Raw genomic sequence first — 12384 nt, forward strand, 5'->3', positions numbered from 1 at the left:
GTGCCTAGACGTTGCAACAGCTTCTTACACGACGAAAAATATGCACTTGGCGCATAATGTTGCTTGAACGGATACCAGGAACGATAGATCGATCGTCGGTCACGATCGAAGCCGGGACAGTTCCTGGCGAGGTTCGTTTGACGCAAATTACTCGCATTTATTATGGTTGACCAATTTTGCATGGTATAATACCGATAATTCTTGGAGAAATAATCTCTCCGTCTCTCGGGAGAATAATGTCTTGATCATCCGTCGTTATCACGATGTTGAATCCCTCATTGTACTGTGGGATACTATGACCATATTGCAATCAGAATCAAAAGAAAATTGCAATTTTTATGATGGAGCTCGTATATGTATACATTACACCAATGGTAAGTTGTTGCAGTTGAGAAATTGCTGTATAGTATTTGAATAATCGAGATGTTTGCACTTTCTTTGGGGTTATCGATCGTGTAGCAACTTAGCCAGCGTTTAAATAATTCGCGGTTTCGATAGATTCAACGAATAGGCAAATAATATAATAAATCTATGTATAACGTATGAACATTTGATAAATCTAAATAAAATATTGAAAATGAAAGAGTACAAGTATATTCATACATAAAAGAAATTACACCTATATACCAACAAATTATTTTGTGAACTTGAATTAAAGAAGTCGCAAGGTAAAAAAAAATTAAAAAATCGTCTGCAATAGTCTGTTATATATCCAAACAAAATTATAAATTCTTCTTTATTTTTCACTTTATTTTATTAATTCTCAAATTCCCGGAAATTATGTACTTGAAACTTGAAACAAAAGCATTCTTGAAGTTTGCCCGCGACAACTGCACGTACTCCTCTGATTGTTAAAACAATTGACTGATCCGACCAATGAAAAACGAGACACGACGTTGACTGTTGAAACGGACTAATCGCTAACAAGATGACTGGTGTACGAAGGCAGGTAACGAGGAGACAGCACCCTTTCAGAAATTAAAGTGCGCTCATGGGCGTAAATCCGTGTTTCACGTCTCTGGTGCACGCACCTTTTTCGTTATGGGTCGGGCACACGGAATCGGCTCATTTGTTGCGTATTAGCAGAGGATAATGAGCTTCTTAAGGCTGCCGCCTTTTGCGAGGACGCCAAGTGTCTACGACTTTCCGACAAGGAGGAGGGAAAACGAATGAGATACGCCTACGGTGCCCCTGTACCAGAATTTCGTGGGATCGAGAAATTTCTAAAATCACGGGTTTACGCTGCGAACGAACCATGCGTTAATCGATTTCGTTTTATCGTTGTCATTACGTCGCATTCGGGGGCCGCTAAGCCGATCCTCCCCGTATAAAAATACACGGGAATATTATTAAATATAATGTAACTTACGAAAACGCAACAGGCGGTCCTTTTGTAATCACTGTTATCGTGGGTATTGAATTCTTTCGTGATGTTTATTTTACAATGCTTATTATAATTTTATATCGAATATTTTCATCCACGTACGGCGCTTATTTCGCATCTTTTCGTATTATTCTCTGCATCGCGTGCGATTATTAAACGTATTCAAATTGTGAACGGTCGAGACGATGAGTGCAGTTTTTAATGTCCCGATCAACCTAGATTTCTTGTATTTAAGAAAATAGGCGAGATATCTATCTTTATAACGAATCATTTACGCTTTCACGTAACACATCTGGAATCTATCAGTGAGAACCCTGAATATCAATAAATAAATTTATTTCAGACAACTAAGCAACTTCTACAATTATTATTTCTGTTCGTGTCACTCTCGTCATCGAGAAGTTAAACTCACAGAAAAATACCGTTTGAAATGTTAGGTCGGGTCCAAGTTTTAACAGCGTCTCGATAATACTCGTTCAACGTACCGACGCCTTGGAGAATACATTCGTAAACGGTTCAACGAATAACAAAGCGACAGAGAACGTTGCATAATAGATTCAAAAATAACGATAGTCTAATAATAAGAAAACCGCCTCGAGGTACAGCACTTCTCGGATTCGCGTGTTGCGGAATCAACGTGAAAACACCTTTGTTGACGAATCTTATTGAACGTGATTATTTTTACCAGCGCAAATACCCACGTTCGTCCTCGCGCTTGTTACACCGTTTAGGATCGTCACTGGAATTTGTAAACATCTTCGGCGCTCTACAATGCGCGTTCTTGAATAAAGAAGCAACTATCAATTGCTAGTAACATAATTACTATCACTTGTAACATAATTACAATTTTATTTGACTATTAAGATCGTGTCCTATAACATATTTTATTATTAATATAATTTAACAAAAGAATGTAGCTACTTTATTTTAAATCGATTCTTTAGAAAGAAATAAGCATTTACGAAACCTGAAGAACTAGGCCGAAGAATTTACACCATCCTCGCAAACAAGATACACCGGTCGTGAGCGTAACCCTCGTAAACCAGTCAAATTTGTCCACACTTGCCAGCCCCTCTGTATTTAAAGTGTCATAAAGCTCGACGAAGGCGAAAATGGGAAAGGGGACGAAAAGGATGTTAGCGTCTTGTCACATAATTATTTTCGGCTCCGTTTAGCAGTTTGTTAAGCATCCGCGTGAAGACAATGATTGCTCCTTACTTTCACGGGGGATCATCATTTGTTCCTCAACAGTGAATCCACCTACTTTTATAATATTATACAATACATTCTTTAAATAGAATGCAAATAATACTATTTATTTTTATTAACGTCGAAGGTAATAGGTTTTAGAAGTATAATATGCTTTTTTAAAACGTAATTAATTACATTACTTATTACACTTTTTATTTAACTTTGGAGATTGCAGAAACTGATTTGATTAAAAATTCTGTTATTTAAAAATGACTAGTTATTTTTATTACTCGATATTTTTATTTGGGCAAATTTCGATACTGAATTATTATATACGCTATTATAAAGACGAATTCTATAACTAAAACTTCCTAAGTAATCTTCAAAACCATTCAAATATTTTCAATAAAAGATGAATACAAAACTCAAAGGAAAAATTAAAAATTCTATTCACCACTGTTCTCAAAATAAAACTCAAATTCCCTGCTACATCTACTTTAGTTCCTTATTGGAACATTAACGTTCGAAATGCATCATAAACTACAATTTCGAAAATGAATACCCTGTAAGTGTCTCCAAATAAAAATAGACATAAAACTCGAAGGAAAAATGAAGAATATTACGAAGAATACCTGAACAGTCTAAGAAAATCTGAAAATCTGTCGACCACTGTTCTCGAAACAAAACTCGAATTTCCTATCGCATCTACTTCAGTTCCTTTCTTGAACAGTAATGTTCGAAACGCATCGTAAACGATTAATTACAAGAAAAATGGCCAGCAAGTGGCAGCAATCGAAAAAGCATACGAGCCAAAAAAAGAAACGGTGAAAACGAAAGAAAAGCTGAAAAATCCATCTGCGCCGCGTCTCGAATGTCAAGAACACGGCGCCTGGTCCCGTGACCGTGCGTGCCACTTGATAGAGCGCCTTTCTTTGGCGTCGATCGTCTTTTGACTCTACCTTCGTGAGCCCCCAGCAAAGAGACGAAGGAAGACGGGGGGCGTGTCCGGTCGCGCGGCTTCTACAAAGGGATACCCACTTCCCTGTGGACCCCTTCCACTCCTCGGGAATCCCTTCCACGTGGATCCCAGGAGTCCTCTCCCCCTCCCCCCCACCATCGGGCCCGAAGAAAACTGGGCAGCATGGTCCAGACCACGAGATCGCCAGGTAAAGCCAGTTTACGCAACGCTTCCGTACGCGAAGCATACACGGTCATCCAGAGGATCCCGAGAGTCCTTGCGTTTCCTTCGACGATCCGTCAACGGAACATGGTATCTTGCGACGGACGCGGAGAGCCTATCTGAGAATGTTCCAACCTCGGGAATGAACTTTCGTATCGCGACGATTTGAATTCCGTCTGAACAAAACGTTCCCCTCGTATCGACGAGATGACAGCCGATTAAAGACGATCAACGTTCGTCACCGTAACATGTTCTAGACGCGATCGCGACAGTTAATCCCAGGGAAGACGAAATCCTAAAGACAGTTCATCGAGGATGACCGCTTACGGCAGTTTCCCGCAGTACGAGCTGTTAGATTCCGAGGGGTACGGGTCGGCTAGCAGCCCGGAGTCGAATCCGCGCAGCTGGACCCATCAAGAGGTCTACCCTCAGCCTCCACGGTCCAGGGGTAGTAGCTGCGGCAGCGTGAGCTCGGTCGACTGTCAGAATCGCGAGTACCAAGAGATCGGTACCGCGAATGGCAGCTTTCACGTCACCGCAACCGGTTTCAATTTCACCGAGTTCTACGACGGCTACTACCAGGAAGGTTTTCGAAACGATCATCAGACCGGTCACCCCAACAACGGGAGGGCCGTCAAGGAGCACGGGAAGGTCGTGTTCAGGATGAACGAATGCGTCGAAAGCAATTACGAGAGTGTCCCGGGTCGAACCGAGTTCGCCAACGAGAATCTAGCAGGCAAACCAAGCTCCGAGATCTCGCAAAAATTGGATCACCATCCCGGCAACGTCTACGGCAACAGGTGCGATTTCGTTCAGAACCAAGAGAGCTTCTTCGCGCCGAAGGGTTACGGTGTCCCGAAAGGTGACGGGTTTTTGCTTAGGAATAACGGCAATCCGTATGGCCAGAGGGCCGACATTCTTTATTTGGGAGCCGCGTACAGCGTTCAGAGGAACGAGGGCTACGTTCCCAGCAGCCAGGGTAAGTGCGAGCCGTCATCGAGGTACCACCAGAAGAACGACGGTCTGCACATCGCCGCGATGGAGTACAACGCGCAGAAGACCAAGGAGACGATGCAGAAGATGAAGAACGGCACGCCGGGCATCGAGGTGCTGAAGAAGAGGCGACTGGCGGCAAACGCGCGCGAAAGAAGACGCATGAACAGTCTCAACGACGCGTTCGACCGACTCAGGGACGTCGTGCCCAGTCTCGGCAACGACCGAAAGCTCAGCAAGTTCGAGACCCTGCAAATGGCACAGACGTACATCGCGGCTCTCTACGAGCTACTCCAAAGGGAGTGAATACACCGCTCGGCGAAACGCTGCGAATTTGTCCGATTCGTCGAGCTCCCTTTTCTTTTTACGGGGAGGAGGAATACGTATTCTTCCCGGTGTGGAATACTCCGAGTACAAAAGATGTCGAAAGGTGCGACTCTCCCGTACGTGACGTCTACGGCAAGAAGAATGGCACTTCTTCGATGAAGGAGTATCGGTACATTGCCAAAACAGGCTTCGCGAGGTTTCCAGTTCTTGTAACTGGAGCAAGGTTTTTTGGATCGTCGCGAAGTCTTAAATTGCTGCGACACGGGTTGCGTCGCCAACGGCCTCATTGTTCCCCGATGACGGAGACGAAAATGGTCTTAACCCGAGCGAACCACGCGGACGGACGTTGACGCGGAGAGAAAACCATCGGGGGACGAACCGCGCCGGGGACCGAGTAGAACACCTGGAGCATCCGTTGCGTGATCTTCGATGTTAATTGAAAGAAAAGTAAGTGGCGCGTAGGGAAAAGCATAAGCGTGGTGCGTGATGATCTTTTTTTTTTTTTGGAGCTTGTTAAGGGGCTGAAGTTTTTTCTCGATATTTTAAATAGCAGACTTGGGTAAATTTTCAATGAAACGAAAGTAGTAAATGAGTATTTCAAATGATTTCTGTTGGAGCGTTATTTTTAATACGGTTACTCGTATATATGAAGATAATATCGTTTCGTTTGAAGTAATGGATATTTCGAGTAATTTATTTCGTAAAGTTGTTTGCGATACAGTTATTTGAAAATAAAAATGATATTAATTCGTTTGAAATAGTAGCTGTTTAAAATAATTTATTTCGTACCGTTACTTGCAACGCAGTTATTTGAAAATAAAACTATCGACCCCATTTGAAATAATTTATTTCGTACCGTTATTTGTGATACAGTTATCGGAAAATAAGAATAATAATAGCCACTTCGTTATTTTGCTTTCAAATTTCACGAACGAAATGATCTTCAAAATAATATACGAGAGGAAGTTGTTACAAAAGAAAATAATCGTTCCACTGATAAAGAGTGCTTTTATACTTTAGAAAAACGTGATTTAATAATAAATATTAGGTAACCATTTAACTCAGACAGATTTACTGTAATGCACTAGTTTTATCTTGTAAAAATGTCGAAACATTTTCTTCTTATCGAGTTAAGATTATTTTATCTTCGTCACTTTCATATAATTTTGAAGACAAGATTAACAACTATTTCAAACAATTGTGAAATAAAATAACATGTAGTTTGACATGATACTTCAAAAAAATTATCAAATAGGATCTATCAAATAGGTTTGCAGATCTATTTTATAACCTAATCCAATCGCATGTAGGCCTAATAATCTCAAAAATAAGAGGAATCCTCAAGTGGAGAGCCAAGTGAAAGCAAATGGCTTAATTGAAACGCGAACGTTTATATAAATAACCATAAAAATCGTTTATTTCGAAAGCTAAATTGAGGTTGATTCGAAAAAGGGTTAAACCGACTAATTTCTTCGTAGAATGCAGTCCGCAACGGTGTTGGCATGATCTCGAATGAAATCGAAGGAAGAATCCGCGTTTCGATTGTCGCGAATAGTTTAATTAGCAATAATTGCGGCGCGTAAATGCAGCGTACGGTGCTCGTCGCTAATGCTTTTCCCTCGTGCGGCCTTGTTGCCGGATTCCGAAACATTTTTTCAACAGATCAAAATGCGATAACGGTGGCGATACGGTAAACGAGGCGAGTCTGACGAACTTGGTAACCTAGAGCAGGGGTCGGCAAACTTTTTTTTTCTGAATCGAGGAAGAAACATTTAGAGAGATAATATCAAAGAAATTGTCTGCATTCCGCGTGAGATGGAAAACAAATTTTATACAATTTTTGTATTAACAGCGCACTGGATATTACTGCATATACGCGGGACAGGTTTAAGGGCATTAGCGAGGAGTATGGAATTATTTCCATGAGACGCGGGTACGCTTGATTGGAGTCCAAAGTTAGACTTCGTTGTTATTGATATTGATTGGAAGTGCTCGTTGGACAAGAATGATTTTTTTGGAGATTTCATGTGGATTATTCTCTTTTAAGTGTACCCTTTTTTTTAGTAGGGATAAATAAAATTTAATTCGATTAATAGATGAAGAAGAAAAACTTTTACACGATGATTTTTATTGTGCGATGTGGCCTACGATTTAATTGCATTAAAAAGAGGAGTAAAAAATCATTCTTATCTCGTTAACCACAGTTTGCCGACTCACGAGATGGGCAAAATTTTCTTCGAACAATAGGCGAAGACTATAGGACACGTTACACTATTTATCAACGATATATTTATTCGAGTGAACAGTCAGAGTGACCAGTTTTCAAGCATCCGGCATGAAATACAATTTCAATTTTAATTTTCTGTTTCGCAAATAACGCATTAAAATTCGTGATTTTTTTATTCGTTGTTCGAAATTGTATTCGAATAATGAATGACGGATAAAAACAGAATAGATTTATTTATTATAGCTGAACAGCTACAAAGATTTCGTGCACTCACTATGAAATTTCATTCTGTATATTTCTAAAAATTATTCTCATAGAGATATTTTTATAGAATTTTATATTTCGTTCTACAATTTATATTCTAATTTACTATTTCATAAATAATAAATAAGAGGCAGTAGTATCTTTCATTCTTCAAGATTTGTATCTCGAATAATCCAGACAAGAATTTTGCCCATCTCTGACCGAACCCTGGAAAATGCGATTGGCATCGAGAAGAGGATAGGATACGACATTAAATGTACGTTCGACGACTGCATGCAGACGGGAGTTGTTTTGGCATTGTTATGCGAACGGCGGGGGCGCGCACGCCTCGAGTTCAATTGTAAATAGACTATCGTACATTGCCTTACTGTTAACCGTAGGTTCTTGTGTACATATCCGATTAGACGCGACTAAGTTATTGCGAGGCTGTATAGGTAATTGTGTACATATATAAATAGACTAGGGATCTCTCGATCGTACTTGATCGATCATGTGACTGAAAAAAATCGTAACGTCATCTTCAAGGGGATCGTCTGGTTTGGAATTTCGGTCGTTTTTTGCTTTGCATTCTTTAGTAATGTAATTATTGATGAATTAACATTAAAATTCAAGAAACTGACAAAATCATAGGGCTTTGAACTGAACACTTTCTGGGTTCTAATATTGTAGGTAGGAACTCTTTAGAATAATTCTTTTTTCTGTCATTTGACACAATTTAGTATAGAACTCAATAATAACGAGTCGTTAATATTGAAAAAAAAATATATACAAGCTAAATTTCCATTTTCTAAACTAGACTACCCCGTTCAGCGAGTTGAACAACGGTACTTAATTTGTAAGGCAGTCGTCGCTCATGAAATGCTGTGCATTTGTTTATTTATAGCTAATTGTTACCCCTGCGCGAAGGAGTTCCACGTTCGCGTTAAACAATCGAAATTCAAATTCACTTGCTACGCATGTAGACATTGGTACAGCGCCGGATTGAAATTTTGAAAAGGACAAAAAATTAAAGAAGAAATAATTATACTTTTGCGAAGCAACGATAATTAACACTTCATCTACTGGCTTATTTAGGAACAGTCTGTAATTTAGAAAAAAATTTAAGATATAGTCTTCGATTTAGGAAAGAATTTTTAATACGCCATATGCGATTGGCTCTTTTTCCGGATCTAAACGCACACGAAAACCTAGCTGAAGTGCGAACAGCGTAGGAAGCAAGAAAATGATTAAGGTATCTCGTCACTTCTAAGAAAGAACATATTCGGCGATCGACTAAAAGTTTCCCCAGGAAAACCAAAGAATCTGTAGGCGTTAAGGAAGACACTGCGTTGTCTCGATCGTTTTTCGACTTTAAATAAAGACATATTTTTCTATGACATGGATCTTGAGAAATTGCGTCATTTAAACAATCATCCTCTCGTATCATTGTTTAGTACTCATGCACAACAAAAGGGAACGCGGGTTTCAGGCAACAGGAGGCAACATTTGAGACAGTGATTCTTGATCCGAGGTTACAGTTTAATTTTTGGGAGTTCAAGAATTTCTATAGAGAAATACTACATTTTTGCTTTCGTTGCTTATATTACAATCGTTTTAATTATTAATGAAGGTACTGAAGGAAAACAGATAATTCAAGACTTTCTAAAGAATAAAGAATATCTCCAATGGTAGATATTGAATAACATGATCATCGATCATTGATTTCCCTAATATTTGAAAATACTATTTCAAGAAAGAAAGTTAGCCCCCTTAAATAGACTCGCACTTCTCAATGGATGACACGATAGAATTTTCCAAACGAAAATTCATTGAATTATTTAATATTCGAAAACACTATTCCGTGAAAGGGATCAGCCCCTGGCAGTGGGTGTGCGCGGACAAGAGAGGTGGTTACGAACGACTGGTTTGAGGTTTCATTCTCGAGCGACAGGGTTTTCGCCGCGGTTAATTTGGAATCCCATTCGGAGGCGATTCAGCGGCAATGTTCCTCTCGCAATTAGGGATATGCAAAAATCGCTGGACAAATGGCGGCGGTCGGCCACCTCCAGTTACCAGTCAATCACAATTAAATACAATTTTGCGCGGGCTGCGGGCCCGGTAATGGTGCAAAAAGAGAGCAAATTGAAATCTCCTAGCTGACAGAATGATAGATGGTGTCGGCCAGACGCGAAAAGAGCGAGATCGCGAAAGAAAGGTGGAGCGGGCTGAGAAAGAGACGGAAGCCGTGGCTACCTTCCTTCCCTTCGTGGTGTGAGAAAGCTGCTCCTCTTCGAACCGAGACGTGGAATCGCGACAGACGTGACGAAAACAGAAAAGTCCGGCCGCGATACCGCGTCCACCAGCCCGATTTCTCCGTCTAATATCGCCAATCCTCCTCATCCGGAGAAAATGGCGATTCCATCGTTTGCAGAAACCGACACTGATCGAGAGAAAAACTCTAAGCTCTGATCGTCTTCTGCAAGTGCATCTAGACTGGACGAGCGGCTTAGTTTCTCAACAGTTTCTTCTTTTGCTCTTTGTTAATCAGACAGTGCTGCATGACTTTCGACTCGTCCTAAATCCTTCTCAGACACATTTTTTATCGAATCTGGATATCACTCTAGATCCTCTTCAGGAGGTACTTCTATCGAATGTAGACTCGAATATAGGATCACCAACTCGATCATGCGCATAAAATCGTAACGCTCATTTCAGGTCCGTCTGTCGACGGGAAGTCAGTGTCAGCGATTAATTAGACGTCGAATCAGGCATACGGATGTCTTTGTTCACCGGCCAAATCCATTTCTAGCCGAGCTTCCTCAATTAAGGCGATGGAAATTTATACGATTCGTTCGTCGATTATAGAGAAAAGACTAATTATTCATCGGCTCGTTCGCGGGATTCTCGGATCCAGCAGGTGTAGACGCGGATTTCCCACTTGCGAACGCTATCGGCGCCACTCAACTATTGTACTTCTGAGGACACCAATAGTGTCTCTGCTAAGGTTTCCACCGGCAAAGAATATTGGAGTCAGGGGTTTGTTAGTTTAACACTCAAATTGTGATCCAATGAGAAGGAATTTGTTAACTTCTGTTTCTGTAGAAGAAATGAGACTCGAGGGAAGGCAAAATAATATGGATTTGCAAAGAATAATAAAGTTATCCGTATTCGATAATAGTAAAATCGAAGTTATGAAAATTAAAAGATTAAAATACGCCAATACTTTTTCCTTGTGGGAATCTTGCTTGACAATCTGTTGTCCCTTAAAAGAAATGAGCAATCTTTGCTTTCTGAAACAGAACTTCTAATTTGATCCATGTTATTCGAATTTCTTTGGGTCTCGATTCTTCTATACGAATAAAAATCAACAAAACTGCTCAAATTAAATCACATTTCGAATTATCCCAATTTGCTGGTGGACCTATCCTACTCCTGGCGCCAATGCTCTGCATGTGGAAACCCCTGACACGGTCTAAGGCAATGGGGTGGGGACGATCGAGGGTGGGGAAGGTAATATCAAAGCGGTCCGGAACCGCATGTGTGGCCCTTTCTCCGCTCCTCATCTCGCCGATGTGCACAAACAATGCACCCAGGAGGCGCTAATCAGTCGACGGGCAACGTCTTCATTTGTGCTGGGAGTGCATCAGCCGCGTTTCGCCATCGTGCCAACGCTATTTGTCTTCCGTCCGGGATTTTGCACGGCTGAGTAATGAGAGGATACTCGATACGCTTCAGGTCCCCGGTAATAGTTAAGTGTCGGCTGGGAAAAAAAATAACAGAGCCGCACACACGCGCGCCCAGGCAGAGGAAGAAACCGGGGAGAGCCATGGTGGAGGAAGAAAACGATTTCCGACTAGTACAGCGATTCTGGTAACGCGGGCAGTTTCTTGCTAGCCGTGGAAAAAGTCCATTCGTTCCGCGAGGTTTTGTTTATTCGTCTGAATGTGGCGTGTAGGTACAATAACGTTCAAAACCTGGGGCACACCGCCGAGAAAGAAATCCGTGAACTCTGCTGGCACTAGATAACAGTGGCACGGATCGCAAGGAATTTATTTAAAAATTTTCTGGTCCGTGTTTTTAGTTCTTTTCTGAACGTAACGACGGATTAGGACAGGGAAGAGACACTTGGAAGTAATTTATTTAGAAAGTACTCGATGATTGATTTACACTCTTTTTCATTGTTTTTATATTTTCCAAAAAGATATGCTAGAATGTGACCCTCAACATTTTAATTAGGACGAACTAATATTAACTATCTAAAATACAATACAAATATATATATATATAATCGAGAAGACTAAAAATCTTATTGTATGTAAAATCATGGAAATACAAATAATACTGATTTGTCATAAAAACTAGAAAGTTGATAGATGAATGGAAGAATTTTGCTAGTGTTAAAATTCATTTTTATCGTATTTTTTTTTTGTATTAAACAAGACCTACGATCTATACCAAAAATTGTACCCGGATACGTTACTATTAAATCATTGATACAATCAATATTTTCCCGAGTAGTATGATGCTAAACAATGATCCCACGTTTTTTAAAAATTAAACGAAAAGTTAAGCGTCCCTGAGAAAATGACGCATACGCAATTTATAATGTTGCATGCAGTCCAGCCAGGATAACGGAGCGACTTTGTTCGGTGATCCAAGTCGAAAACTATGATTTTATTTGAGAAATTTGCCTAAAAGATTACCCCCATTTTCGAATTAAATCCCTGTCGTTTCTATTCATTTTCAAGGGTACCATGCGCAGTTCGTTTCTCGCGTGCTCGTTTTTGCCGCGACATTATCATAATTTGCGGACGAACGAAACTCGAAAGAAACTGGGAG

General features: G+C 40.5%; 1 protein-coding gene and 1 long non-coding RNA gene across 2 annotated transcripts in view; one reads left to right on the forward strand and one right to left on the reverse strand.

Moving 5' to 3' along the window:
* The window catches only part of LOC128895872 (uncharacterized), a 106098-nt gene that overhangs the window by 33362 nt on the left and 60352 nt on the right, over positions 1–12384 (reverse strand). The gene's annotated exons all lie outside the window — the stretch shown is intronic.
* On the forward strand, positions 4071–6055 carry LOC128895869 (uncharacterized). Its single transcript, XM_054158822.1, has one exon. It carries the CDS (start codon positions 4071–4073, stop codon positions 5052–5054), a length of 984 nt encoding a protein of 327 aa, XP_054014797.1. The 3' UTR covers positions 5055–6055.

The sequence above is a fragment of the Hylaeus anthracinus genome, unplaced genomic scaffold (genome assembly GCF_026225885.1).
Source record: "Hylaeus anthracinus isolate JK02 unplaced genomic scaffold, UHH_iyHylAnth1.0_haploid 5, whole genome shotgun sequence".
NCBI lineage: Eukaryota > Metazoa > Arthropoda > Insecta > Hymenoptera > Colletidae > Hylaeus > Hylaeus anthracinus.